This window comes from Cyrtonyx montezumae, unplaced genomic scaffold, assembly GCF_038088225.1.
Source record: "Cyrtonyx montezumae isolate F1298 unplaced genomic scaffold, pur_monq_1.0 scaffold_3, whole genome shotgun sequence".
NCBI classification, from domain to species: Eukaryota; Metazoa; Chordata; class Aves; order Galliformes; family Odontophoridae; genus Cyrtonyx; species Cyrtonyx montezumae.
Genome location: NW_027072034.1, coordinates 2,338,002 through 2,363,670, shown reverse-complemented (window position 1 = coordinate 2,363,670; position 25,669 = coordinate 2,338,002). Strand labels below are relative to the sequence as shown.

At 38.1% G+C, this 25,669-nt stretch overlaps 2 protein-coding genes across 2 annotated transcripts; one reads left to right on the top strand and one right to left on the bottom strand.

Annotated features, from left to right (window-relative positions):
- Positions 1-993: 993 nt before the first annotated feature.
- CCDC122 (coiled-coil domain containing 122) lies at positions 994-7,820 on the bottom strand. The gene is made up of 4 exons (XM_065743661.1): positions 7,707-7,820; positions 5,129-5,527; positions 3,712-3,828; positions 994-1,143 (listed from the first exon to the last, which is right to left on the bottom strand). Exons 1-4 carry the CDS (start codon positions 7,818-7,820, stop codon positions 994-996), a joined length of 780 nt encoding a protein of 259 aa, XP_065599733.1.
- Positions 7,821-10,218: 2,398 nt separating this feature from the next.
- On the top strand, positions 10,219-20,083 carry LACC1 (laccase domain containing 1). The gene is made up of 6 exons (XM_065743970.1): positions 10,219-10,402; positions 13,821-14,410; positions 15,607-15,788; positions 17,025-17,190; positions 18,985-19,210; positions 19,689-20,083. Exons 2-6 carry the CDS (start codon positions 13,843-13,845, stop codon positions 19,861-19,863), a joined length of 1,317 nt encoding a protein of 438 aa, XP_065600042.1. The 5' UTR covers positions 10,219-10,402; positions 13,821-13,842; the 3' UTR covers positions 19,864-20,083.
- The last annotated feature ends 5,586 nt before the right edge of the window (positions 20,084-25,669 follow it).

Below are 25,669 nucleotides of genomic sequence, written 5' to 3'. Positions count from 1 at the left end.
AAACTAACTTGAGAGTTATATTACTTAAAGTACATATTAAGGAAAACGTATATACATATATATATATATATGTATGAATAAGAGTCACTGGTGGTCATTACATTAAGAATGATCTTAATGAGCACTTAGTGTTAGGTGGCTAGTTAGTTAATAACCTCTGTGCTCCAAGTTCTTCTGTTATCAGTAATCTATAATAAATGATTACTGTCTCTAGACTGTGAGTTGTTCCATTTTAAAATCTATCTGGATGTCTCTTCACCTATCCATTCCTCTTTGTTAGCTACCGGGGAAACATATATTTGACCATATGAAGTTGTACTATCTGAAGTTTCATCTGAGTATACTTGTTCCCAAGCCTTTTATAGCTGGAAAGCCTATGTCCTCTTTTTCCCCCATGTGAGGACATTCTGGCAGTCTAAAGGCAAACAGGCTATTATATTATCTACATGAATTTTCAGCACAACAGAATACAGGCCATTGGAGTTTCGGTATCCCAAGAATGCAAATATACACTAATTTTTCTAGAGGAAAAAAAAAATAAGTCTAATCAAAGAGATCTAATTGAAAAACAAAAATCTAATTTTATTTGGCTGGCTTTGTATTACTTCTTAAAGTAAAATCATCACATACTTTTAAACACCTGGAAATAATAATAACTTTCTTCCTAAACAGCTTGTGGCTGCAGAGAGAAGAAAATAAAAAATGGGGAAAAAATTTTATTCCAAAGATATTACATATTGAGATAAATTGAATTTCTCTTAAATTAAAATTAATTAATTAATTAAAAGAAAAAAATTAAAATTAAATTTAAAAAAAAATCCACTTAGCCTTGGCCCAGTTATTGGGCTCCTTTACTATTTACAGTATTTGCACAACAAGACAAACAAACAAAAAACAGGAAACAAATAACAAAAAAACCTAACCTGTCTGGGAAAGATTACCCACACTGTATCACATTATTGCTTCACTAGGTTTGTTTTAGATGCTAATCTCTTACTCCACTTCTCCAAGACACTTTCGGAGTTCTTCTGCCTTTTTCTCCATCTGCTGAATGTTCCAGTGCCATTGCCTTTTATTTGAATGAAGTTTGTTCAGCTGACAGTGCAAACGTTTTAGAATAGCATCATATCTTTTATTCTGTACCTAATAAAATAAAATAAATACATTTTTCAAGTAAAGCAGTATTTACAGAGCTGTGTTCACTTCAGCTAACTGTTTGTCAATTCTGACCTCCAACTGTGCCACTCCATGCTGACTTTACAGCTACTGAAAAAACACAGAAACATTTAAGAAGCCACTGATCTAATTTATTGTAGTTACCTGCTTTAAGAAAATATCGATCATACCTCTTTCTCCCCTTAAGGGAAACAAAAAATGCTGTTTCCCACCAAGAGCTTAAGTGACTAATTCAATGTTGATACTGCTCTGCAGATGTTTAACAAAGTAAATCCCACCTTAAAATTCATCTCACAGCTTTGGCAAGACTGTACATGGAACATCTCACGTTCTAGGGGAAGAATTGAGAAAGAATGAAATTTTCATTCTTTGACAAGTGTGTTTGAGTATAAGAGTAGAAATTAGGTAACCTAGTTGGCTGCAGCACCATCTTAACTGTTAAAATGTGCTTAGACATTTTTTTTTCTTAGAAAGTCAAACCTGGAACAATGCAGTATCATATCAGTTTTGCAGCCACAGAGTATTGCTGCCACAGTCATCCATTTGGAGATTTGCTTTCTGAAGTGTAAAAGCATGAAACATTCATTGCAATAAAAATGAAAATATACTCAATGAAATTTCACTTAATGAAAATTTGGCCTCGGTATAATTTGAATGTTGTGTGAGTGGCAATATATTCTTGTTGTGCCTGCTAAATGAAATATTATCATATGGTATTAAACACCCATGATGGCATACAGTTGCAACAGAACTACAGCTTTGCCAGTCACTTCCTGAGAGTCTTCACTGCTTGAATTTCATACAGACCAGGCTGCCATTCAGCCTGGCCTCAAATGCCTCCAGGGATGGAGCAAGACTAAGATGAGTACTTAAAATCACTGCTGAATCAAGGTTCTAGAAATTCTACAGCGATAACAAATCATTACTCAAATATGATGATTAGCTGGAAGCTCAGAAACTTGGCAGCTCACATCCTCCATTTAAATTAATGAGAGGAGGTTACTGTTAACATAGGCATAGTTAATAGCCGAGAATCTATACACGATGTAAAAGTACAGTGACAAACTCTGAAGCTGCGAAGTGGGATTAGTTTGCAGACTGACAGCTAGCTTTTGGGGCATACCTATTCTACTTTTTTATTTTGATCAATGGAAACCTAGCTAACACACAGTATAAAAGTCTACAGACTCTGTTATGCAATTCACCGTACTGTAAGCAGCTGCATTTGGCCAGCTGAACTGATTTCTAGACTGCATCAGCTGGACTGGCTACACCTTCATTAATTACAATGGGAACCAGTCTGATTCATGTAGCCAAGCACTTTGAAGTGTCTTGAGCTGAATCCCATCCTTGAAGCTCAGTGGAACTTCATCCATGTTTCCAGCGTCTTCCTTCAGTCCCATGCTTGCACTGTGTCTGCTCCTGGTTTGTGCTGAGGACTGCTGGGGATTAATATTTCTGCTTGTCCATTGTCACTTTTCATACAAAAGCTGGACTGTTTTTCAGAGAACTCTTAATAGAAAATAATACCCAGAAACTTTTGATTTTTTAATCCTGCTTGCTTCTGACACACAAAGATTTCATAATCCAAATTGAAAAATATGCTAACTTTCACAACTTAATTAAATTGGTTTTGATAACAGAGCAGAACGTTATTTTTAGGCTGCCTAATTTCGCTATGGGTTTAGAGAACTTTATTAAGAAGCTGTTGCCTTGGTAATAAAATATTTTTTTTCAGATGCTGAATAGCAGAGACCTATACTAAAGTAGCTGTGCTTTGCTCTTCAGTGCTCTGCTGTTCCCCATCACTTGAAAAATTATTCTTTTTTCCTCTTGCATTTTACAATACACATCAGAGGTAACCTCAGTTCAGTTAATCCTTATGTATTCAGGCTTCAATCATCACATTTTGTGAAATTTATTTGAATTAAAAAGACAAATGGTGTGAAACTTACAAACTAAGAACTTTCCAGACATACAAATTATTTTAGCATAGAACAAACCTTTAAAATTCAATTTAATTATTGAAAAAGAGAAGAGCAAAACTATCGGTGAGAATTTTATCTAGGCAGTTAATGAGGAGCTCCTGTGTTATTCCTAATTTATTGTAACTCAAATTAGGGGGATTCAGTGGAAAACAATTTTTTTTTTTTTTGGTGCAATTAATTCTCCCATTGATGAGATATCAGGAACCATCAGACAAGTCATGAAAAATCAAGTCAGTAGTGAAAATTAAAATATTTCAGAAGCATTCCAGGAATAAAACATATTTTTCTTTACTATAATTCAGTGGCCTCTTTTCAGAAAATAATCTACAGCTTAAGTCTTTCTCAGAAGACTTAAGTCCTTAACTTTTTCTCATGAATCCAATGATGTACTGGACTTAATAAAGTATGAAGAATTTATGATAGTATAGTTACTGTATATACTTGAATAATGCACGGCCAGCAACCACGCATCAAGTACTTCAGACTTCACCTGTGTTACCTACAGTCTGTCAGAGAACTACAGTTACATTTTATTAAAATGACTCACCTCAATTTCTTTTCTAAGCTTAACATGCACTTCTTTAATTTCTTCCAGCAAATCTTTTTTTTTATTGATTAAATCCTTCACCGATGTGATTTCCTGGTTTATTAGTGCAATTTCTTCCTGCAGATTTAAGTTAAGATAGAGAAATCCCCTCCTTTGAAAGGTTGCTCAATATATCTACTCACCTTTTAATAGTCTCGTTTAAATAATAAAAATGAATTGAAGATCTGTAATATATAATTTCACATTCAAATAATAAGAAATTAATCATTTAAGAAATGTAATTAAAATAGTCATTAAAAATATCATAGAATCACAGAATCATCAAGGTTGGAAAAGACCTCCAAGATCATCCAACCCAAATGTCCACTTATCCACCAATATTTCCCCACTAAACCATATCTCTGAGCACTACCTCTAAATGTTTCTTGAACACTTTCAGGATCAGTGGCTCAACCACCTCTCTGGGCTGCCTGACCACTCTTATAGAGAATTCTTCCTAATAGCCAACCTAAACCTATGGTTTTATATACTTTAAAATGTATACTCTCACCCTGACATATGCAAGAAAATACAACAACATAGAAATTTAAACTCCTTTGCTTGCTTATAATCTTTTTGCAAAATCAAGGAACTTTTACTGCAATATTTGAGATAGATTTTTCTTTCTCACAGGAAATACAATGTTAATGGTCTTTATTTTATTGGAATTTTACAGATTTCTTACATATAAAATGTTTCATCAATTTGCTTTAGTAGAATAATACTACATTTTCAATAATGCAAGTTCTGTCAGAACTGCAATTTGTGACTTCATTTATTTCACTTTCATGCTTGTGTTTGCTTGTATATTAGCAAATTTTTGCCATGGGAGCTTCCAGCTCCTTTAGTTTTTAATAATTATTGCAATTACACTAAAAATATTAGACTAGAACACCAGAAGCAGTTTAATGTTTCTTATCTCCTCCTTTCTATCACCTTCTTATCAAATCTACTGCTGTGGTTTGCTTCCTAACAACAACATTAAACGAACACAGTGTTCTGACATGAAAAGTGTAATATCTTGGCAATGTTCCACAGAATTATGAAAAGTGTGCATTTAACTTTATCCAACTAACCACATAATCACTTGGCAATGATATGTTTTAATTAACAGCCCTGTAACATTTTCATAACTGAGATCATTCAATTACAGAGAACGATTTCTTAACAATAATATACAGGTTACTGGGGCTGATGATTTTTTCTTACTGCAGCTGATGACTTATTTTCTTCAGTTAATTTATCATTTTAAATGAATCTTTATTCCCCTAGTCAGTTCATCATAGATACAGAGCTATTAGACAAAATAATCGTATCAGTTAAACTGTGCCAAGATTGTTGCACAGAAAACGAGTGAATCAAAGAGGAAATATAATACCTGCACTTGCTTTATAGCAGATCCTTCTGGATTCTGGAGGTCACTCATTAACTCTTCTTTCCTTGTCCTCAGCTCTGTAACAATAGCTTTCTTTTTAGCAAGCTCAATCACAATGGGCATTTTACTTTCCATCTCCCAAAAGAGATCTTTATGAGCCTTTATTTTTTCCCGATATTTACTATTTCTTGCAGATGTCAGCTCATATTCCTCCTGTATTGTTTCTATATCAAACCTCAGCTTCATATTTTCTGAATATAGGGCTCTGACTTCTGCTTCTAGGCTTTCACAGTGATATTTTGTCACTGCTATGGCATCATCTTGCAGATATATTTCCCTTTCTGTTGTCTTCATTTCTAACAGAATAGAATCCATTTCTTTTTCTAGTTCCTGATATCTAACCTGTAAAACATGTCAACATTCACTTAAGAATATTTTTATTTGATAGGATGACAGGTATCTTGTTAAACACTGTAATTCATACTTATTTATCAGAAGATTCTTTTTCACTTCTTCAAAGGTGTTTAACTAGAAGATAATCAGGGATACATTTCCTAAAAACATAGAATCATCGCCTTAAAGACACAATGGGGAGTCTAAAATATGAAATAAGGTGTGCTTCAAATCACTTCAAATTACATAGGATCAAATGCAATCCTAATGGTGTTTTTTTTAGAGACAGAAACTGGCTTGGTCCGAATCAGACTAAAACCACATGATGGTAAAAACACACTTAGACACACAGACAAAAAAAACGTAGATGGGTGTTTGGGATGAGGGAGATTAACTAGCCTGTTCTACTGAAAACTTTATCCTGCCTTCATTGCTGTAATATTTGAGTGAAGGATTGACGTCAGCTACTTTTAAACCTTTAAGAAATAGGCACCTACCCCTACAAGGGCCTCTATGTCTTCCCACTGATGAGAAGTGAACAATTCCAGGAACCAGTAGTTCATCATCCCATCATAAAATGGGAGGGCTCAATCACTGCCTCAGAAACATTTGTCTCTTATTCACTGTCTACAGGGAGCCTAGATGACTATTATGGGCTTAAGGTATGACTTGTAGGTGATGCAAGATGGCTGTGATGAATTCCACCTTAAGTAACAGCCAACTGCTGTGTATTTGGTGAGATAATTTTGTGCTGTGATTGATACTGCCTATTATCTTTTTCCTAATGGAAGCATTACGAGTACTATGAAGTCTCCTGTTCAATGTTTTGAACCTAATAGGACATTGTCAGCTGTTAAGAACGAGATGTTTCTGCATAACTTACAGCAAACCTGGTTTATAGTTGTAGCAGGATTAGTATCTCTGGCACCATTTACTGAGTACAGAAAAACAGAAGAATTTAATTCAAAAGAAATTAACATTTTACATGTCTTATGGGACACGTGGACATGGGAATAGACTGAAAGATGAAAAAGTGCTTCTGCATTCAGTTCCTAATTATTTAACTTTGTTATTCTGCTAATTATAATGTTTGTATGGGATTTCCTAAGGTTCATGGGATTTTTTTAAAGAAAAAGGTGTTGGAGAGGAAGAAATGATCTGAATTAATTATCTAGGATTCTAAAGTTCTGTCAGTTTTTAAAAACTGAAACTCCTGTTTAAATTGCTTGATCAAAAATGAATTGTTACAACATAATCATAGTATATTTTGGCATGGCAATAGAAAACTTGACCATACCTGCAAGGTACGGTCAATTAGCCATTCCTAATCAATAAAAGTCTCAGAATCATCATAGAATCATCAGGGCTGGAACTGTCTGCTGCTCCTTCTGAGAAATTATCTTTGTGAAAAACCTCAAACATTTGTAATTTCAGTTCTAGAGCTATTTGCAGACGTTATCATAGGATCTCCATTTTGTACTCTCACACTAAAAAATGCCTGAACACTATTGTGGTTTTCCTCAGACCTAAATGTATACTTCTCAACAGACATTTGGTCTCAAAGTGTAAGTGACAATTGGAAGCTTAACAAATTTTGTGAGAGATTAGAATGGAAATGAGTACTCATTCTTCAGGAAAACTGCACGTAACCAATATTCTACTAGATAGATAGATGAATGGATGGACGGATAGATAGATAGATAAATTTGATATTTAATGACTCTTTAAGACATATATTAAGCATGCAAATTAAGAACAGTCTGTATGCTAAGAAAAAATGTTAGCCTTGGGAAAATCTACCAAATGGGATGCTCTCAAAACTGTTTTTTAATTTTTTTTCCCCATTCATTTTTTAAGAAATCAGCGTGATAAATGCAATAAACTCTAAGTTGATGTGAAGTATTTTATGGGATGGCTATTTCAGTATTACTTCTTCAAAGTAACATTAAATAAAAGCTTCTGCTAAAACTTGCTGCAAGGAAGTCTTAGCTAAGGAGCAGCCTTACAATTAATGGTACACATACAGTTTTGGCAAAGGCTAAACACTGCAGAGAGGAAAAGAACAACTTACACTTGAATACAAACACCCAGAAAAAAATATAATATGCTCATGTCTTTTTCACTGGAATACATCCACATCTAAGGAACACAATAAATTAATTAAGCTACTCTAAAGAAGTCTTATTACCTGCAATTGGAAAAGAATGATTTTGTTTTTTTCTATCTCTGATGACTGTAAATGCTGCTGCTCAGCGACTTGTTTTACAACTTCAGTTAGTGACAGATAATTCTCCTTAGCCATTTCAGACAAAAGGACTGACCTATAAAGGACATAAAAGGGCAGTGAGGCACAGGCACAGGCCGCCCCATCCCTGGAAGCTCTCAAGGCCAGGTTAGATGGGGCCCTGGGCAGTCTGAGCTGGTGAGTGGCACTGCTATGGCAGGGGGTTGGAACTGGATGGGCTTTAACGTCCCTTCCAACCCCTGTCATTCTGTGATTCTGTGAAAACAGAAGCCAATTATCTCATCACCGTTTTATTTCCTCTTGATGTAAGAGAACAATAATAAGGACTTTCCTGTGGGAAATTTTGTTTGGTTGCATACACATAATTATATACACACAATTTTGTTTTGTTTGTGGACAAGTGGATGAATGCTCAAAGTCAGTGAATGAGTATTAGAACTCTTTCTTCCAGCATATTATAAAATGAAATATCAGTGTTTTCTCTGCCTTCTCTGCAGGTTCTTAGTCTTTTAAAACAGCAATCCTAAATGTTCTGTAGAGCACACCTTCATATTCAGCCTGATTATTTACATCATTTCCATCACTATATGGCAGCTGTGTATTATCTATTCTTAATTTAATATTAAAAGCAAGATGTCAGACTATAAGTCACTAATTAATACTTACTACAAAAAAAAAAAAAAAAGAAACACTGACTAGAAAACATTTTTATCCTTGTCCCACTTCAGATAGAAGACATTAATGGACAAATACTGTACTGTTGTTGGAAGTGATTCCATACTCTGAAGAACACACAATGAGACTTAAAGAGTACCTTCAGGACTAAAAAATTCGATGTAAAATGGATAAACTGTGCCTGAAAATTGGTAGTCTTGACTAGAGAACCACTTTCACCCTCTGCATTTAGGGCTGTCACCATTCTTGGCCGCCCATCCCTCGCTTCTCCCCTCTACTCTACTCCCAGGCACCTTCACACCCCCAGTGCCTAACAAGCCTGCCCAAACCCCTCAGGAAATATTCTCCCTGATCTGTCCACCCCTCAGCATAGCACAACAGCCACCTCAGCCCGGGCTGCCCCTTCCCGCCCAAAGTGTGGCCCGCTATCCACCAGAGCGTGCCAACCATTCCTTAACATATAGTCTTGTCTCACATCCACATACACCCCGCTGAACTCCAGGGTGAATGGTTTTAACCTTAAATCCCCCCATTTTTATAGCTTAATAGCTCATCCCTGCCCATGATCTGTTTATTTCATCCATTTTTTGAGATGGTGGAAGCTGAATGTAACACATTCAGCTGGAGAAGTAACACCAGTTGGTAGTTTGAATCCTGCAATTGTGAGTGGTTTTGTATCTTGACTGTTTTCTAGCCTTTTTTTAAATCCCTTTCCAGCACCATGCACTGAAAGTAACCCTAGTAATTGCAGGGTTTGTTTTTGCTTTTTTTTTTTTCCTTAGTCTGGTTGAAAAAAAGGAAGTGGTTTTGTTGGCCTCCCTGTCAAGTCACCCTGTTAATTTTTATGCCATATCCTACTTCATCCATATCCAACAGTGGGCTGAAAGCCTCAAAGATACCCATTATCTGCTAACACCGTGAAAACAGGTGCTTGGATATAGAAGGAGGAGACAGCCACCTCAGTTTCCTTTGGTACAGAAACCTGGGAGAGTTGAGCTTTCCTCCCTTTTCCCAGTATGTGCTGGAAGGAAAAACAGGAGGAGAAACAGCAATGGATCCTCAAGGTGTGTTTGGCATCTGGAAGGAAAGGAGGCACAGGAGTCACAGGAAAGTAATTTGTAGGAGATCAGACTTCCCAAATACCTCTGTTCATGGAAAAAAAAATATTTTCTTTCTCTTTTTTTTTTTCTTTTCTGTTTCTTCAGTTGACATATACTTATCTACTATGGCTACGATTTTAACACAGCTGAGAAAATACATTTATTTCCAGATGGCTTGGAACAACCCTGATACAAATTCCTCTTTCCCTCACTTGCCTTTTGATCCCTGCATTACCCTGTCCAATCACTTGGACTCTTTTAACTGAGCTCTGCGAAATTTCCCTCTGCTCCAAAGTGAAGCTGCCTTATATGTTGCAGGCTGCAGCTGATGGCTGGCCTCTTGTAACCCCTGAGTCCTGCTGATTGTGCTTTTTCTTGACTAACTGCCAGATCCTTGGCTGGAACGTGCAGCTACATGTGCCTCGCCTTACATGTCCCTCAGAAGAGGAACCTCTCAGTCAGTACAAGTGCTTCCTTCACTTCTTTGTATTCTTGTTCTGCTCTGGTGTGCCGTACATCTCTGAATCCGAGGTTGTGCAATGTTAATGCAGTAGGTGTGATGACAGAAGTGGGTTTCATGGTGGGGTTAATGCTGCTTCCGGGGTTAGTCCAAGCCAAGCACTGAATCACAGTGGTGCTTTTCAGTGCCGTTTGTTATTTCCTGTGCACAGTGACAGCAACAAAGCAGGGTCTCATCATGAGGAAGAAGTACAGGTTCCCACTCCAATCTTACCTAGAATAGGAATTTCCACTTGGTACAAATGAACTGCAGGACTGACTGTGAGATGTAAGATATATAAAGCTGGCAATGTGTGTTTACATCAGATGATAGCTTTCAAGAGGCTGAAAGAACTTTCTGCCTGTGTAAGTAAATTCCCATGCTTTAAACTTCTGAGTTTACTTATAAAAATTGTCTGTACTTCAATATTTTCATTGTAAGTGGTGATTTGTTTCTCCCATATTTCCTAATACTCCTAAGTTAAGTGAAGCAGAATATTTTATTAAGTTTTTTATGACTTTTTCCCCTTTTCAGTTCTTTGCTTTTGAAGTTTTAGTGCAAGTGTGCTCTTGTACCTATTTATTTGGATTGCTTTAATAATCTATTTTCTCTGTATCTCTTTAACCGATGTTACATATATTCTCTTAAAAAAAAAAAAAAAAAAAGCCAAAAAAGTCACTTCTCTGAGTTTCTGTAAGGTAATGTGACGAGTAAGATTTGCAGATGCAGGAAATCACCAGCAATCTTGTCTAGACCAATTTTCTGAATTAGACATCTGGGTTTTTTGAAAATTGCTAAAAAGCAAGACGTCTTTTTGGGTTGTCTCTACCTCTTGGTTTTATCTACTTCATAGTTTCTTTTCTATATCCTCTTTGCCTCTCCTTTTCACTCTTGATCTTCTTTCCTCATCTATAATTTTTGATTTCTTTTTCTTGAAGTCTGTGCCAGACTTTACTCTATGTTTTTGTGGGGACAAAGGTATAGAGGGTGAGTGAAACATTTTAACAATTGGCCTTGGCTTCAAGTTGGTGCAAGTATTTGTCTTACATTGTGTATGGAAATGAGCAGCTCATTTTATAAAAATTTTTAAAACACTGAATTTTAAACTCAGTGTTTCCTGATGTAGTTAATGCAGTGTGACTTTCCATGGAACACTGGGAGTGTAGAACATGTTGCTTAAAACCTGAATAATCAGGAATGTATTTCTGATAAGCCAAAACATTGCTTTGCTTGGCAAGCCTGTATTTTGAGTAGGATTTTGTCTGGGGGACTTAGTAAGCAGCCATGAAGTTCTATTATAACTCTAAGCAAAGGTACTTCTGACACTGCTGCAAAGCAGTAGGCTTCTGCTGAAAAACTGGAAGGGTTGGAGGGTGAATCAGATCCAATTGTTTCTGTGCATACATCTCAATAACTGCTTCTGCACACTTTTGGTAAGGCACAGATGGCTCAATAGCAACTTAGGCGGTTACCCCTCCCTCAGCAAACACTTTTCTTCCAGCCTTGCTTTGGTGTATTTCTATGGGGAAGTATGAAGACAGCCATGAGCTCTACTTAACTCTCCTCTATTGGCATATCTGAAGTGGAGTAATTATTTATTTTTCTACCACACCCCTCTGTTGTACTGTCTTTGCTGGGGCAATTAGCTATGCCTAAATTAGAACTTGTCATACTCTTACTGACCTACCACAGTGGATGTCAGGGTAAGGAAGGAAATCTCCTGATTTCCCAAGTCACTATCTTTAACAAGAACCTGTTTTGACTCAGTTTCCTGAGCAAGCTGTTTTCTTTAAATTCTGTTATCAGTTTTGTGTAAATAATACCCAGAGCAAAATCAAGAGTCGTAAATTCCTTGGCAGATGCTTTTATCTGCTGTCACATTTTGACACTTTCAGCTCACCAGCTTTGATAGATGTTAATTAATCTTTGTAAGTGTTCAACTCGCAGAAAGGAAAACATCATTTTCAGTCAGGATTGTTTTTCTTCCAGTCTGGAGGAAAGAACAATGAAGGAAACAAAGAATGTTTTTTGTAAAACCTGCTCTGACTAAACAATCCATTAAAACAAGAAGAGTATTTGACCTCTCATTTGAGTGTAGAAACTAAGGGTCCACTCTCAACCACAAAATGCCAGGAAGGGCACCAAGTCCCCCATAGTGATAAGACTCAAGACATTGCACATTCTGCTTGATAATGAAATACTCTGAAGCCAGAGTGTGTAGTCAGAGGAAAATAAGGGTTTGGGACAGGAGAATAGTCCCAGGCATTATCTGACACATTTAACTCTGGTAACAGAGCACTGGGTTCAGAGGCTTAAAACACTCAAATTCTTTATTCCTGTAAACTAGTAATTTGTGCTCATGAAGAGTTCATTTCTGTACAAAGAAATCAAAAAAAAAAAAAAAAAAAAGTAAGTATCTCACAAGCCACAAGACAAGCCATGTACTATGGGATGATTTTCAACAATTTCAGTACATCTTGATTTCAGGGAAAGACTGCAGCTAGCATGGAGCAAAAACTGAGACAGGAGGATGTGGTCAGTGTTCTATTGCTTATTTCTTGTGTTGCTTGGTAAGGTTTCAGTATCCTGTACTGAGTTCCTATGTGTCCTGAGAAGAAGAACTATGCCTAACACATAACCCCCAAAGCAGAAGTAAGCAATAAGCAAATTGATACTGGTGATAATGTGAAAGTGCAGAAGTAAATATCTTGCGAGCAGAAAACATGTGGCTGTATTCAGAACCCAATACCCATACTGTCAGAAGTGGTATCAGATATGAGCTCCACCTCAGCAGCAAATGTGTTAAGTGCCTCCAAAAAAGTGTTCTAGAAACTCCTCCTGTCCCAGCAAGCTGAAAGAATGAGAACCTCCCTGTTTGATTCCCCTCGTGGAAAGTCCCAGCAGTCAGAGATCAAGAAGTTCACTAGGTTAATGTGTGTTAACTGATTCAATACGTCTAATGTTAAGGACTAACCTTTTATTATCTCTGATCTGGGATAAAATTGAGGTAGGTGAGATGGTAGGCAAATTAAAAAATATGTAAAATCATTTCCATTTCCTGTAGTTTTCTTTTCATAGAATCACAGTATCAGAGAATGGCTTGGGTTGGAAGGGACCAAGCTTTTCTTCGTTGGAGAGGTGCTCCAGCCTTCTTCATTATCATCTTCATGGCCTCCTCTGGACTTGCTCCAGCAGCTCCATATCTTGTTTTGTGAGGCCTAGATCTGACAGATACAGATGAGACACAGAACTCCATGTGAGGCCTCACGAGGGCAGAGCAGAGGGGAACAATAATCTCCCTCACCCTGCTCACTCCTTCTTTGATGTAGACGAGGGTACAGTTAGCCTGGGCTTGGGCTGCAAGTGCACACTTCTGGCTTACTTCAACTTTTTCATCCGCCAGGACCCCCAAGTCCTTCTCTGCTGAGGTGCTTTCAAAGAGTTCTTCTCCCTGTCTGCACACATATGTGGAATTGCTACAACCCAGGTGCAACACCTTGCACTTAGCCTAGCTGAATTTCATTAGGTTCAAGTAGGACTGCTTCTCAAACTTGTCCAGGTTCCTTTGGATGGCATCACTTCCTTCTGTCATAAGCTTATTTTGCTTTTTCTGCATTTTCTTTTAATGTGGTGGAGGAAATCCTAAGATAGGTATTATTGCTCTGTCACGTTATCTACATGTTATCATTAAAAACATTGCTTTAATAACATAACTACATTTGAACTAGAAGTGTCATCTTGCCTTTTTTTTTTTTTTTTTTGTCTTTTTTTGGCTACCTGTAGGACTTTTTAAGTAGCCAGGAGTATGGTGGAAGCAGTACTGATCGATCTGTTCAACCTGCCTGCCAGCTTGCACAATGACATTCAAGGAGTAATGTATAACACCCTAGAAACTATTGAGAAGTGCTCTTCCACTCCAGCTCCATTTATTTATGTCATGTGCTGCCAGATGCCAGGGAGTGAAAGGAAGGCAGACCAAGACTCCTTGCTTCCAGCTCTGAGAGATTTCCAGAGTACGAAGAAAAGACTTGAGGTGGTATGTGCTCAGACTACAGCTGCTGTGTTGTACACCATCAAACAAATACTCGATGAAAAGGACTTAAGCATCATTAAAGTTATTCTCCCCACTTTAAGGAAAGAATTAATGAAAGTATATATAGACCATCTCTTCACTGCAATCTACCAGTTTGAATTTGAGGATTTAAAGGTGGCATCTGACTGTAATAACCTGAAGACAATTGGACCAAAGAGTGAAGAGCAAGCAGTTTCTACACAGGATGTGGCACTCATCCAAAGTGAGATTCAGATGCACTTGGAAAGCCTGCCAAGCCTGAAAGGGGAGCTCACCATCCTCAAATCTTCCCTAATTCCAGGTAAAGTGTTATCCCAGCTAAAAGATTTTATGTAGACTGTTCCTGAACATCTTTCTTCAAAAGTATTGCAAAAGAGGTAAGATGTACAATTGTCTCTGGCAGCAAATACCTTCATGTGGCATTGTAGTAGTGTATCATGTCAGAGGGGAAGTGACAGTGGAAACAGAGTAGAAGACCTACAAGTCTTTGCCAGGGCATGGTTAGAGGAGAGAGGGGCCTAGGTTTAATGACAGCATTTTTTGCAGAGAGTAAAATTCCTTCCACTCTATCTGGGAATTACATGCTTTGAGAGTTACTGCCATGTTCTGGAAAGGCAGGATAGGACTTTTTCCATGGTCTGCAGCCTCATGAATGCCTGATTAATCAGACTCTCATGTCTCAGTGTCCCTGCTATGACACGGCCCAGTTTACTGCAGCACCTCTCTCAACAAATTATGGAATGTCTTGGTTCATAGGAAAGTTAAGAGGTTTCCTACTGCTAAAATTTGCAATTGTTTCCCTTAAAAATGTGTTTGAAATCATCCAGAAAATGAAAGGAACACAGGTCACTTAAAGCCATCTCTCTTCACTGTGTTCCAAGTTTTTGTCTGTAACTTTTGATCAAACTGCATAAAAAATATTACAAATTTTATCTCTGATTATGTCACTAAGCTTGTCAACTATTAAGATAGCAAGTATCAGTACTGGGACTTTCTTTCTGGATTCAGCTTTGCCATTCAGAATCCTCTCCCCATGAAGAAACCCAACAATTCCACTTGATGCATGAGACCACGATAATGGCTCTGTACTGTAAAATCAGATTTTTCAATGTGAGAAATTCTTGGTCCTTCAACTGTACTTTGAAAAGATATTTGAGATTCTGTGAAGTCCTGAGAGCTGGTAGTTCTTTTGCCACCTAGAAATGTTGATTTGAAAATCGAATCTCCTTTTCCTGAGTTTGTTGCCTCTTCTCTTGAGTTTGCACTACAACTCTGTGAGGAGCCAGCCAACATCTGCCAGGCCTCCATCTTCCTCAACCCTTCCAGAGAATTATGATTGCGAGGAAGAGAAAGAATTTAAATGGCAGAGCTGAATAAGAGGAAAAGAAGAACTGAACTTCTTTGACTGATCCCAGTTCTCTTCAGTATAAAGCCATGTAATATTTGGAGTGATCTTGAGTTAAAAGCAATTGCTTGTTGTCTTTCTTGCTTTGTCAGATGACATCTTCCTCCACGGATTCACCATGAGGACAGGTGGGATCTCCTACATACCAACTCTAAGCTCCTGCAATCTCTTCAGCAGTTCTAAGCGGAGGGATCCACAAGTGGTTGTTAAAGAAAACCTTCGCAGGCTGGCTAATGCTGCGGGGTTTAATCCAGAGAACTTTCACAGAGTCAAGGTATCTTATCAAACAATGAATTTATGCAAAATTATCAAATCTTTCTTTATATATGGCTGGCTAAAACTTTAGGAATTATTTTCATCTTTCTTAGCAAGAACCTGTGAAAAGCAGGGCAATTAGAACATCTATTCTGGCACTTTAACTGAGGAAATTGCCATTGAAACTCTCAACCATTAGAATCATAGAATCACTCAGGTTGGAAAAGACCTTAAAGATCATCAAGTCCAACCACGACCTAACCATACTACCCTAACTCTAACAACCCTCCACTAAATCATGCCCCTGAGCACCACATCCTAACAGTTTAAACACATCCAGGGATGGTGACTCCACCACCTCCCTGTGGAGCCCATTCCAGTGCTGAACAACCCTTTCTGTAAAGAAGTGTTTCCTGATATCCAACCTAAACTTACCCTGGTGCAACTTGAAGCCATTTCCCCTCATCCAGTCACCAGTGAGAAGAGACCAACCCCGCTCTCACTGTAAGTATATTTTAGATATTGACAGAGAGCAATAAGGTCTCCCCTCAGCCTCCTTTTCCCCTGACTAAACAGCCCCAGTTCCTTCAGTCCCTCCTCGCAGGGCATACTCTCCAAACCCATCACCAGCCTTGCTGCCCTTCTTTGGACCTGCTCCAGCACCTCAATGTCCTTTCTGTACTGACGTACCCAAAACTGAACACAGTACTTGAGATGGGGCCTCACCAATGCTGAGTACAGGGGCAGGATTACTTCCCTAGTCCTGCTCACCACATCATTGCTGATACAGGCCAGAATGCCATTGGCCTTCTTAGCCACCTGGGCACACTACTGGTTCATATTCAGCCAACTGTCCATCAGTACACCAGGGTCCCTTTCCATCAGGCAGCTTTCCAGCCACTCCTCCCCAAGCCTGTAGGGTTGCCTGCCTGTACAATACGGAGAAGCAGCATTGTTTCTTCCAAGTATATTCTAACTTCTGATTTACCACAGAGTAGAATGATTAGATAAATGATTGGTGCAGGTTTTCCCAAAAAGAAACAAGTATCACTTCTTTGGTTCACACTACTGATACATCTGCATAGCATTTGAACAAGAGAGTGTTCAATTTCCATGCATAGCATTTGGTGCAGAAGAGAATGTTCTATGCAAAAAAAAAAAAAAAAAAATCCTAATCAAAAGAGAACCAACTGGCATTAGTCAGTATGTTTCTTACTGTCTCATCACTGTGCATATTCTGTTTTTATTTTGACAGACTGATCATGCTAATGCTGTGTATATTATGGGAAAGACAGAGCCTGACAGCTATGATGGAATAGTTACGAATCAGAAAGGTGTTACGATAGCAGCTCCAGGGGCTGATTGCATACCACTGCTGTTTGCTGATCCTGTCAGAAAAGCCTGTGGTGCTGCTCATTCTGGTAAGAACTTTAAATCACAGAGGTCAGAATAAGCAGAAGACCCCTTTTAAGGGAACTTTGAACAAAGATTTACAAGTAGCAACTGAAAGTGCACAGAAAATAAATAATGAAAGTTTACATTACAATTGAATCCTCTACCTGTTTTTATTTTGACCTCCACCCCCAAAGAATAAAAATTAGTCTCGAGAATAGCTTGTTTAAAAAACTATGAAATTGGTCAATTTAATAGCTGTAATAGTAATTACACATGCATATATTTTTTTTTTTCTGGTGATAAAACTAAATAATTTTCTGTGCATTTTCTGTGCACCATCAAACTTCATGTGTAGAGAACATCTATAAACCCAGTGACTAAAAATTATTGTGGATCAGATGAAATGTTTGGTTGGCCCAAACAATGAGAATAAAAGCAAAGCAGAGATGGTTATGACAATGTAGAGATATGTCTGATTTCAGAATATGTCCCAAATGTTAGGCTAGATCATGTATACTTTGGTGAGATTTTCCTGTTGGAGCTTTTCTGTTTAATAAAAAAGTTGGTTATGAGATCAGGGAGAATACAGGCTGAGTTTATTCACAGCCTTGATGCTAGTACTCACCTTTATACGGTGGGAAACTTCACCCCTACATAGAACTTGTGAGTAACCACCTAATTCATGCAGTTCTTGAGCCATTCAAAAAACTTACCCAAAATAAAGACAGATTTGTGGCTCATCCTAAGATGATGAAGACTTTGACATTCCTTCAATAAAGTTGTTGTCCAGCATAGTGAGCTTAGATCAGAGAAATTAAGAGGAGTGAGAACACTACCATGACCGGGAGAAAAAGGAATGTTATGCTTTATAATGGGGAGAAGGGATGGAGAGAATTTTATCCACTCTTGAAAGTTTTATGCTATGAGTGTTCAAACCTAAAAATTGTAAAATATGGTCAATCTGTAGTTGCTCCTTTCTTTGCTGCCTCCTCATTTTTCTAGTCCTGCCTTCTCTGACCCACCACGTGGTTCCCCTAACCCATACTACTGCCTTCTCCAAGCATACCTCTCATCTCCAGTCTGAACTTCCACCAACTGTCTCCCCAGTTTTGGCCCTCATTCCCACATCACAGTCTTCACAATGATTCTAGTTATCCTAGAGTTTTCCTTACTTAAATCCTTTCCTTTCTGTCCAGTCCCACCTCAGCTCATGTTTAAATTGAATGTCTGTTGCTACATATACAAATACAGGACTTTTCAGTCTTTGGTTGTAGAAAACAAGAAAAGTTATTAGGATAATCTGACTTTCAGAGTAAGACACTCAGACTGCAATGACTTCCTAGGACTCAAATTGAAATAGGTCTTGAAGCTGTGCTTCCTTCTACCTATTCTGAATAACATCAAAGTATGAAGGAGGCCTAAGCCTTCTTTTTTTTTTTCTTTTTTCTTTTTCTTTTTTCTCAAATAACAGTAAAAATATTTTCGGCACATTACAAAAATATGCTTCTGACTGTAGCATGTTTCTATCATGATATATTACCATTTAAATGTTGAAGGATCAGAGGAATTATAAGGTATGTTCTGGTTGCCAAAACTAGCACTCTTGGAAGAAGGAATTGTGGGATTCTAGTGCAAACTTTTATCTCTACATCTCCACAAAATGATGTTACAATCATCGTATGACCTCATCACATAAAACATGAAAGTAGTTTATTTTTTAAATAATGTTTTAGATAGATCTTTAGTAGCAACATATTTTTACTTAATATAAATCTTTAGAGATGGTTTAGATTTTTTTTTCACTTTCTCATTTCTCACAGGATGGAGAGGCACCCTTTTAGGAGTTTCCATGGCCACAGTAAATGCTATGGTATCTGAATATGGCTGTAATGTGAAAGATATCCTTGTGGTCTTGGGACCATCTGTAGGACCATGCTGCTATAAACTTCCTCATGAGTCAGCTAAAGAGTTTCACAGAATTGATCCAAAGTGCGTGCGGCAGTTTGACTCTGCAGCTCCATATATTGATATTAGAAGAGCAACACGGTAAGTCTGCAGGTTGCATTACCATGGCAAACTGTTTTTTGGCTTTTTTGTTGTTGTTGTTCTGAGTATTCTAGATATGAAAGCAAAAGAACTTGTAGAGCTAACTCCATTTTAGTTATCAAAATAGTATTGCCCAGCAGTATTATGGTGAGGGTCCTTGCCATCTGAAAGTGCACTTCAGTACTTTACAGACCAACAAATGATACCTTTTGAAAGAAAGGTACCAACTCACCTTTGCTGGGTTTCAACTATTATTTTGCTGTTACACTTTCAGTTTTTGGATAATAGATATTTTTTGTTTCAAATTAAGTGTCTCTAATGCCTGCAGAAAATCAATCATTTTAGTTTAATGTTGGAAAAAAGAAAATTGAATAGAAGTTCCAACCACAATTAGTTTAGTTGGTACTTGAGTGTCTGTCTGAATATATAAACATGGAGATGTAAAAAAAGTTTTGCTTTCTGTTTGTCTTTTTTGAAGGATTCTTCTGGAGAGTGGTGGGATTCTTCCTGAGAACATCCAAGATGATTCAGTCACAGACCAGAACCAAAATATCACTTTCTGTACTGCGTGCCACCCTGATAAATTTTATTCTCATTTTCGTGATGGAACTAACTTTGGTACACAAATTGGTTTCATATCAATCAAAGACTGAGATAGTATCCCTTATTAAGAATCACAGCATTGTAGGGGTTGGAAGGGATCTCTAGATATTATGTAGTCCAACCCTCCTGCTAAAGCAGGCTCCCTAGACCAGGTTTCACAGGTACAAAAATAGTAAGAATGTAAAAAATCGACAGAACGTAGCCTCAGTTAATTCTACTGACCAACGATTGACATATTTATATTATTAATAAATTCAAAGTGTGCACTGTCTTCTTGCATAGAATATTTACCTCTAAATGTTGCAGTAGATATTGAAAGATCAGGTTGGATAGGGCTTTGAACAACCTGATGTAGTGGGAATTGTACCTGCCCATGGCATTTGGTTTGGAAATGGATGGGCTTTAAGGTCCTTACCAACCCAAATCATTCTACTGCTTTGATTCTACGAGATAGTTCGTGACGCATAAACAGTGAGTCTTCCCATTCTCTTCAAGTTCGGTAGTGTTTTGTCCACTAGAGGTCAGTGCTGGCTCACTTTGCTCTTCCATCCTTGGCTGCGTTGTGTGTTTGGGTTTTCAGAACTTTGCAAAGCAAAAAAGAGCACTGTTGCCTATATCATCGTCTGCCAAGTTGTTCTGATATATGTTCTTGAAGAGAAATCTACTTTTCATTTTGTTGGGCTTTGATTCAGAGCTGACAAAACTGAAGATTTCCTTGTCCTCTGTGAGAACAGATATTTTAAAAACTTTTCTTTTACTTCTGAATGGTATTTATCAGAGAAGGATATTGTTGTGAGTATGTTGCCCTCTGAATGTAACCATATTCCAAAAATATTTCCTCCAATTCTCCTACTATATTAGAAATATTATCCCCCTTCTCCTGTAGTGTCATACTTCTTCAGAATAAAAATCCAGTTACCTCTTACAAACTTCACCATGACTTTCATCATTCTTGTTTTCTGTAACTTCACTGTACTGATGTTCACAGACTGGAGGTTCAAGATCCAGGAGGGACAATACTCTGCAGCTTAATGCTGCCAAGCATGTTACTGCACGGCAGCTAATCATGTATGTAGCATCTGTATGTATGAGATGTGGATGTATGTATGAGTATTGTCAACTTGTTCCAAGTATGGAATAATATAAGTATATGGTCATTTAAAGACTTGTCTTGACACACTGGGTTAAAGAACAGCAACCTGCTTTCACCTTTCAGTTCCACCCCGTTTGCGTGAGCCACTTTATGTGCACTGATTGATGTAGCAGTGGAGTGATCCAGGCATCTTCCCTTCTGCTGTTTCAGGTGTGTAGGCAGCAGTGCCATGCTGTCTTCATTCAGTCCCTGCACCTAATCCTCTTCCCCAGTGGATTAAGAGCGTGCAATCAAAAGCAGTGGAGTTACTCAGCTTACAAGGTACTGCTCAGCTGCTGGAGCACATTACAGGTGCCCACGTGCCTTGCTGTTAGCCCAGCTCACCTCCAAGATGGTTTTACACAAATGCATTTTGCTTTGTAGTGAGTAAAACGACCTTGCAGCCATGCTAGTTACCACAGTTCAAATGCCCATACAGCACTGTAAGTTACAGTAACTTGATACTGAAAGTCAGCCCTGGCTTGCTATGACTTGCTCCAGAACAACAGCAAAGACTTTTTCTGTTTAGAAAAATACCATTTACAGGTCATGGTAGGGCTATGCAAGCTGGACAGAATGTGGGAATGAGAAGAGACACCACAGGCTTTACCATTTAGAAGTCAAATTGATTCCAAAGTCTTTGTTCATTAGTTCTCTTGCACTGAATTACCTACACTAAGACAGGAAGTGGGCTTTTCTATGTAGACTATTGAAGTGCAGAACTCAGATAGGAAAATAATAATAATAATACTGAGTTTCCAAACAGGTTGAGTTATATATCATGCAGAGTCAATGCCAAAAATCACAGAATCACGGAGTTGTGGGAGTTGGAAGGGACCTCTAGAGAACATCTACTCTGATCCCCTCACCAAAGCATTTATTTTGGATATAAAAAAAGAAGAAAAAAAGCTTAAAGTGAGGTCATGATAAAAAGCAGGAAAAGTTATTTTGTGTTTGTATGGGGAGATTTTTATTTACTCATTTTTTTTATTACTGCTGCTCACTAAAGATCCCAAGCAGATCATACCTGATTCACTACTGCTGGGGAAGCTCTTAAAATGCTTCACAAGTTGTTCATCTGTGCCTTCCTATTGACCAGATCCCATTCATTAACCTCACTGATGAATATATTAGCTGCCTCTACCCCATTATTAACTTATTAAAAAGCATTATTAATTATGACTGTGGTTTGCCCTGAGGAGAGCACAAAGACACGATCACAATGAATATTGGTTTGGGAAAATATTACTGTGCAGTTAACATTTTTTGCTAATGTCAGTGCTGAACATGGGTCTCTTTAATTGCATTTATATATCAAAATGGAGTGTATGAAATACGTTTGAGAAAGGCTTTATTTATCTACCTCAGTAAAACGGTGATGCAGCATCACCACAGTTCTGGTGTCTTTTTCCCAACAGTAATGTGGTTTCTAAAGAGATCTGTTTTGCCTCCCTCCTTCTTTTCCTCATGCATAATGCTTGCCCATTGCTATCTTTCTGTTCAGCATCACTCACTATCCTCCTGCAGGGACTATGGGTCCATCCTCTGCAGAGCACTGCAATTGTTGCTTTCCATTATATGCATATGCCTTTTTATTTTTTTTTATTTATTTCTTTTTAATTTAAGCAATGTCACGAAACTTTTTTCCTCTAATCCGTTCCCATTTTCCATGTTTCTGCAGGAGCTCCTAACGCCTAGCCTATACAGCAAGCAAGTCAGTATTCCTGGATTCCCTCATTGCCATCCTCATTTCCACTCCATGCTCAATTTGCTAGTGGGTGATGCAGAGAGGGAGATGCACTGCACACATTTGTCCCGCAGCTCAGTGTGTGTATATGTGCACACTGATGTCATGTGCACCGGGCTTTTGTTCTCAGAGAGCCTAGGTCCTCCCCGAGCTGCAGCTTCCTGTGCAGCAATTTAACAGGACAGTGCAGTGACAGGAGCAGCAAATCCTATATGTGATGGAGGAAATAATGTATTGACCTGCTGAGGGATTTACATCCCTCTGTGGATGGACTGCAAGCTCATCCTGTGAGGTGGACTTGTTCTACTTTCCGTTTCCAGCAGACACTACCCTGTGTTTCCAAATGAATGGTTCAGTTAGAAATGTATGTGGATTTAAGGACGGTCTCAGTTGGGTATATTGTTGTATCCAGGATTCTAGTAATTGCTATCTAGTATCATGTTTTCACAAGAACAAGAGCTTTTGCAGCTTTTCTTGCATTAAATACACAGTGCCTGTGGCCATGCTGCTAAATTACATTGCTAGCTTTCCCACAGGCACGCAGAGAAAGAGGAAGCTAGCTTTTTAAAGTCATCCCTCTGATATGTCATTAATAAGTGGTTAATTTATAGTAGCATCTCGTGTTACAAATACTTTGCTGCCTCTCTTTGTCTGAAAGATCGTGGGGGTCAAAGGAGGCCCGCAGAAGAACTTCAGCAGCACAGTCCCTGGAGGACTGCTGGGCTGATGCCTCTGCTCTGCTTCTGCAAGTCTGACGTTGTGTCTCCAGGGCAACCTGGATTCTGACAGTCATGGGAGCAAGGGCATGAGATGGATTTCCATTTGATTCCCGCAACAGAAAAGGGATCTGAGACAAAATCAATATGCCACTACACTACAGGAGTTCATTTTCACAATTAATTTATCCAAGAGATCGTTTCCCCTGTCCTTGTGCAGATGTGGTTCACGACTTTTAACTGTGATTATTTTTCATCTAAACATCTGAAAAGGGTTGTAACATGAAAATGTGGGGTGTGCCTGCTCATACAGCAGAGCATTTCATAAGGGAAGCTAAAAGCAATGTTTGTATTTCAAGATGCATAGTTTCACTTTCTCTCATGTGATGTAATGCTTTTAGACAGTGATTCATAATTTTAGCCTACTGTTTTGGCTTAAAGTGATGTTATCAGTGACAGCAATAGAAGGCCCTATCTATCTGATGTATCTTTACATTTCTCTTTCAGCTCTGTTTTAAATGAATATTCAAGTGCCTGCACTGGTAAAGCAAAACATTTCTGTGCTGATTTGGCTTTCTTTGTTTGAAAGCTATGAGCTTGGCTTTCCTGCACGGGAATGAATCTCAAAAATGTCAGTCCTAATAACAAAACTGTGGCAGATAGATAGTTCAAAACTTCTAGTAGGTTTTAATAGGTATTTCTAGTAAGTGCTTCATAAAATGGGTATTAAATGAAACAGGGTTTTGCAGACCACTTTTTTCTGAATCTCTGCTTTCTGTTTTACATTATTCCCCAAAAAATCTTTCAGAAGTTGAAAGATAAGCAGAGTAGGAAGTGAATTAGAGAAGCTTCTGTGGGTGTGTGGTTATTTCTTGCCACATCTGATGCTCAGATTCTCCTCAGTTCCCTCAATTGGAGTGGAACCCTGTTTAGATCATCCCACCACTGAAACATCCCAGCTCCTGTAACCATGTGCTTAGCAGTGGCTGCAACACAGATGTAGCCTTGATAGTGACATCTATGTAACAGCATTCCCTCAGTCTGTTTTGATGCCAGCATAAGCAATGCTGTGAAAAAATAACAAAAAATAAACAAAAAAACCTAAGGCACAATGGTGAGATAGCCCTGAGCTGCCCCACACTTACTCAAGATTTTAGGGGTTATAAATCAGTAGCAAGATTTTGTTCTTCACAAGACTGTGAAAGATAAAGATAGTTTTGAACACTCTCCTTATCTAGAGTGTATCTCAGTGCAACATGGCTTGGGTTTTAGTGTCTTGCCCATTGTACAATCAGATTCTAAAAAATTACATTTCTGTCATTTCCTCTAAGAATGTCTTCCTAGGAGAAGACTGCCTGCATATATGTTGACCACTAACTGCAAAATTCAGCTGAATTCCCTTCATTAGTTAATATTAGCATTTGGCATAGAAGTCTCCTTGCATAAAATGCAGGCCCTACAACATGGAGATCTCGCACTGCTCTGGCTTAAATGTTTTGGAGGACAAAGGGTGAAGACTCAAACAAAGCTGATGGCTGGTTTCATCATCTTCAGAATGACACGTTTCCATCCATCTTTCAGAGCAACTCCTCCTGTTCTGAAAATTAAGAACAGTCTGAAAATAAAACATTTTAAGCTGAAGATGTGCTGTTGTAAATTAAAACAAACGTTGAGACCTCAATTCATGCTGAAAAGAGAGAGTCTATCGTCCACAGAGCTCATGTTACTGTTTTTGTGTATCCATGTGCATAAGCCAATCCTCTTATTTCTTCAGTAAACATTTCTTTCCTAGATTGTAGATTGTTATGCTCTCTTTGGTAAATGTTTAGCTATGATATTTAACTTCATTAGTCTTTCATGAGATGATCCTTCCAGCCTTTAATTCTCTAAATTCTGCCCTATTAATGTCAATTTGGTGATAATCAGTTTTCACTTGCATGCTCTTTCAGAAAGAGAATGACATTTGAACTTTGTCAAGGGACTGATTTCTTTTTTTACAAAGCTATGCTTCTTGGTACGAAAAAAGCTCAGCGGAGCCTTAATTGAATAACCTTGGCCTCCCTCTATTCCTTCTTTTTCAAAAGAGTCATACTCTATTGCACTTCAATTAGGATTTATTTTAGGCTCCCTTGCTAGAACTCATAATCTGTCACATTGTTCCAGAAGCAATCTTCATGAACGAGGCTCAACTCAGTAAGAGAAAAATAGTCGGTATTTTTGAGGCTGACACAGGATTTATGGTAGGAGAACATTTTTAACTT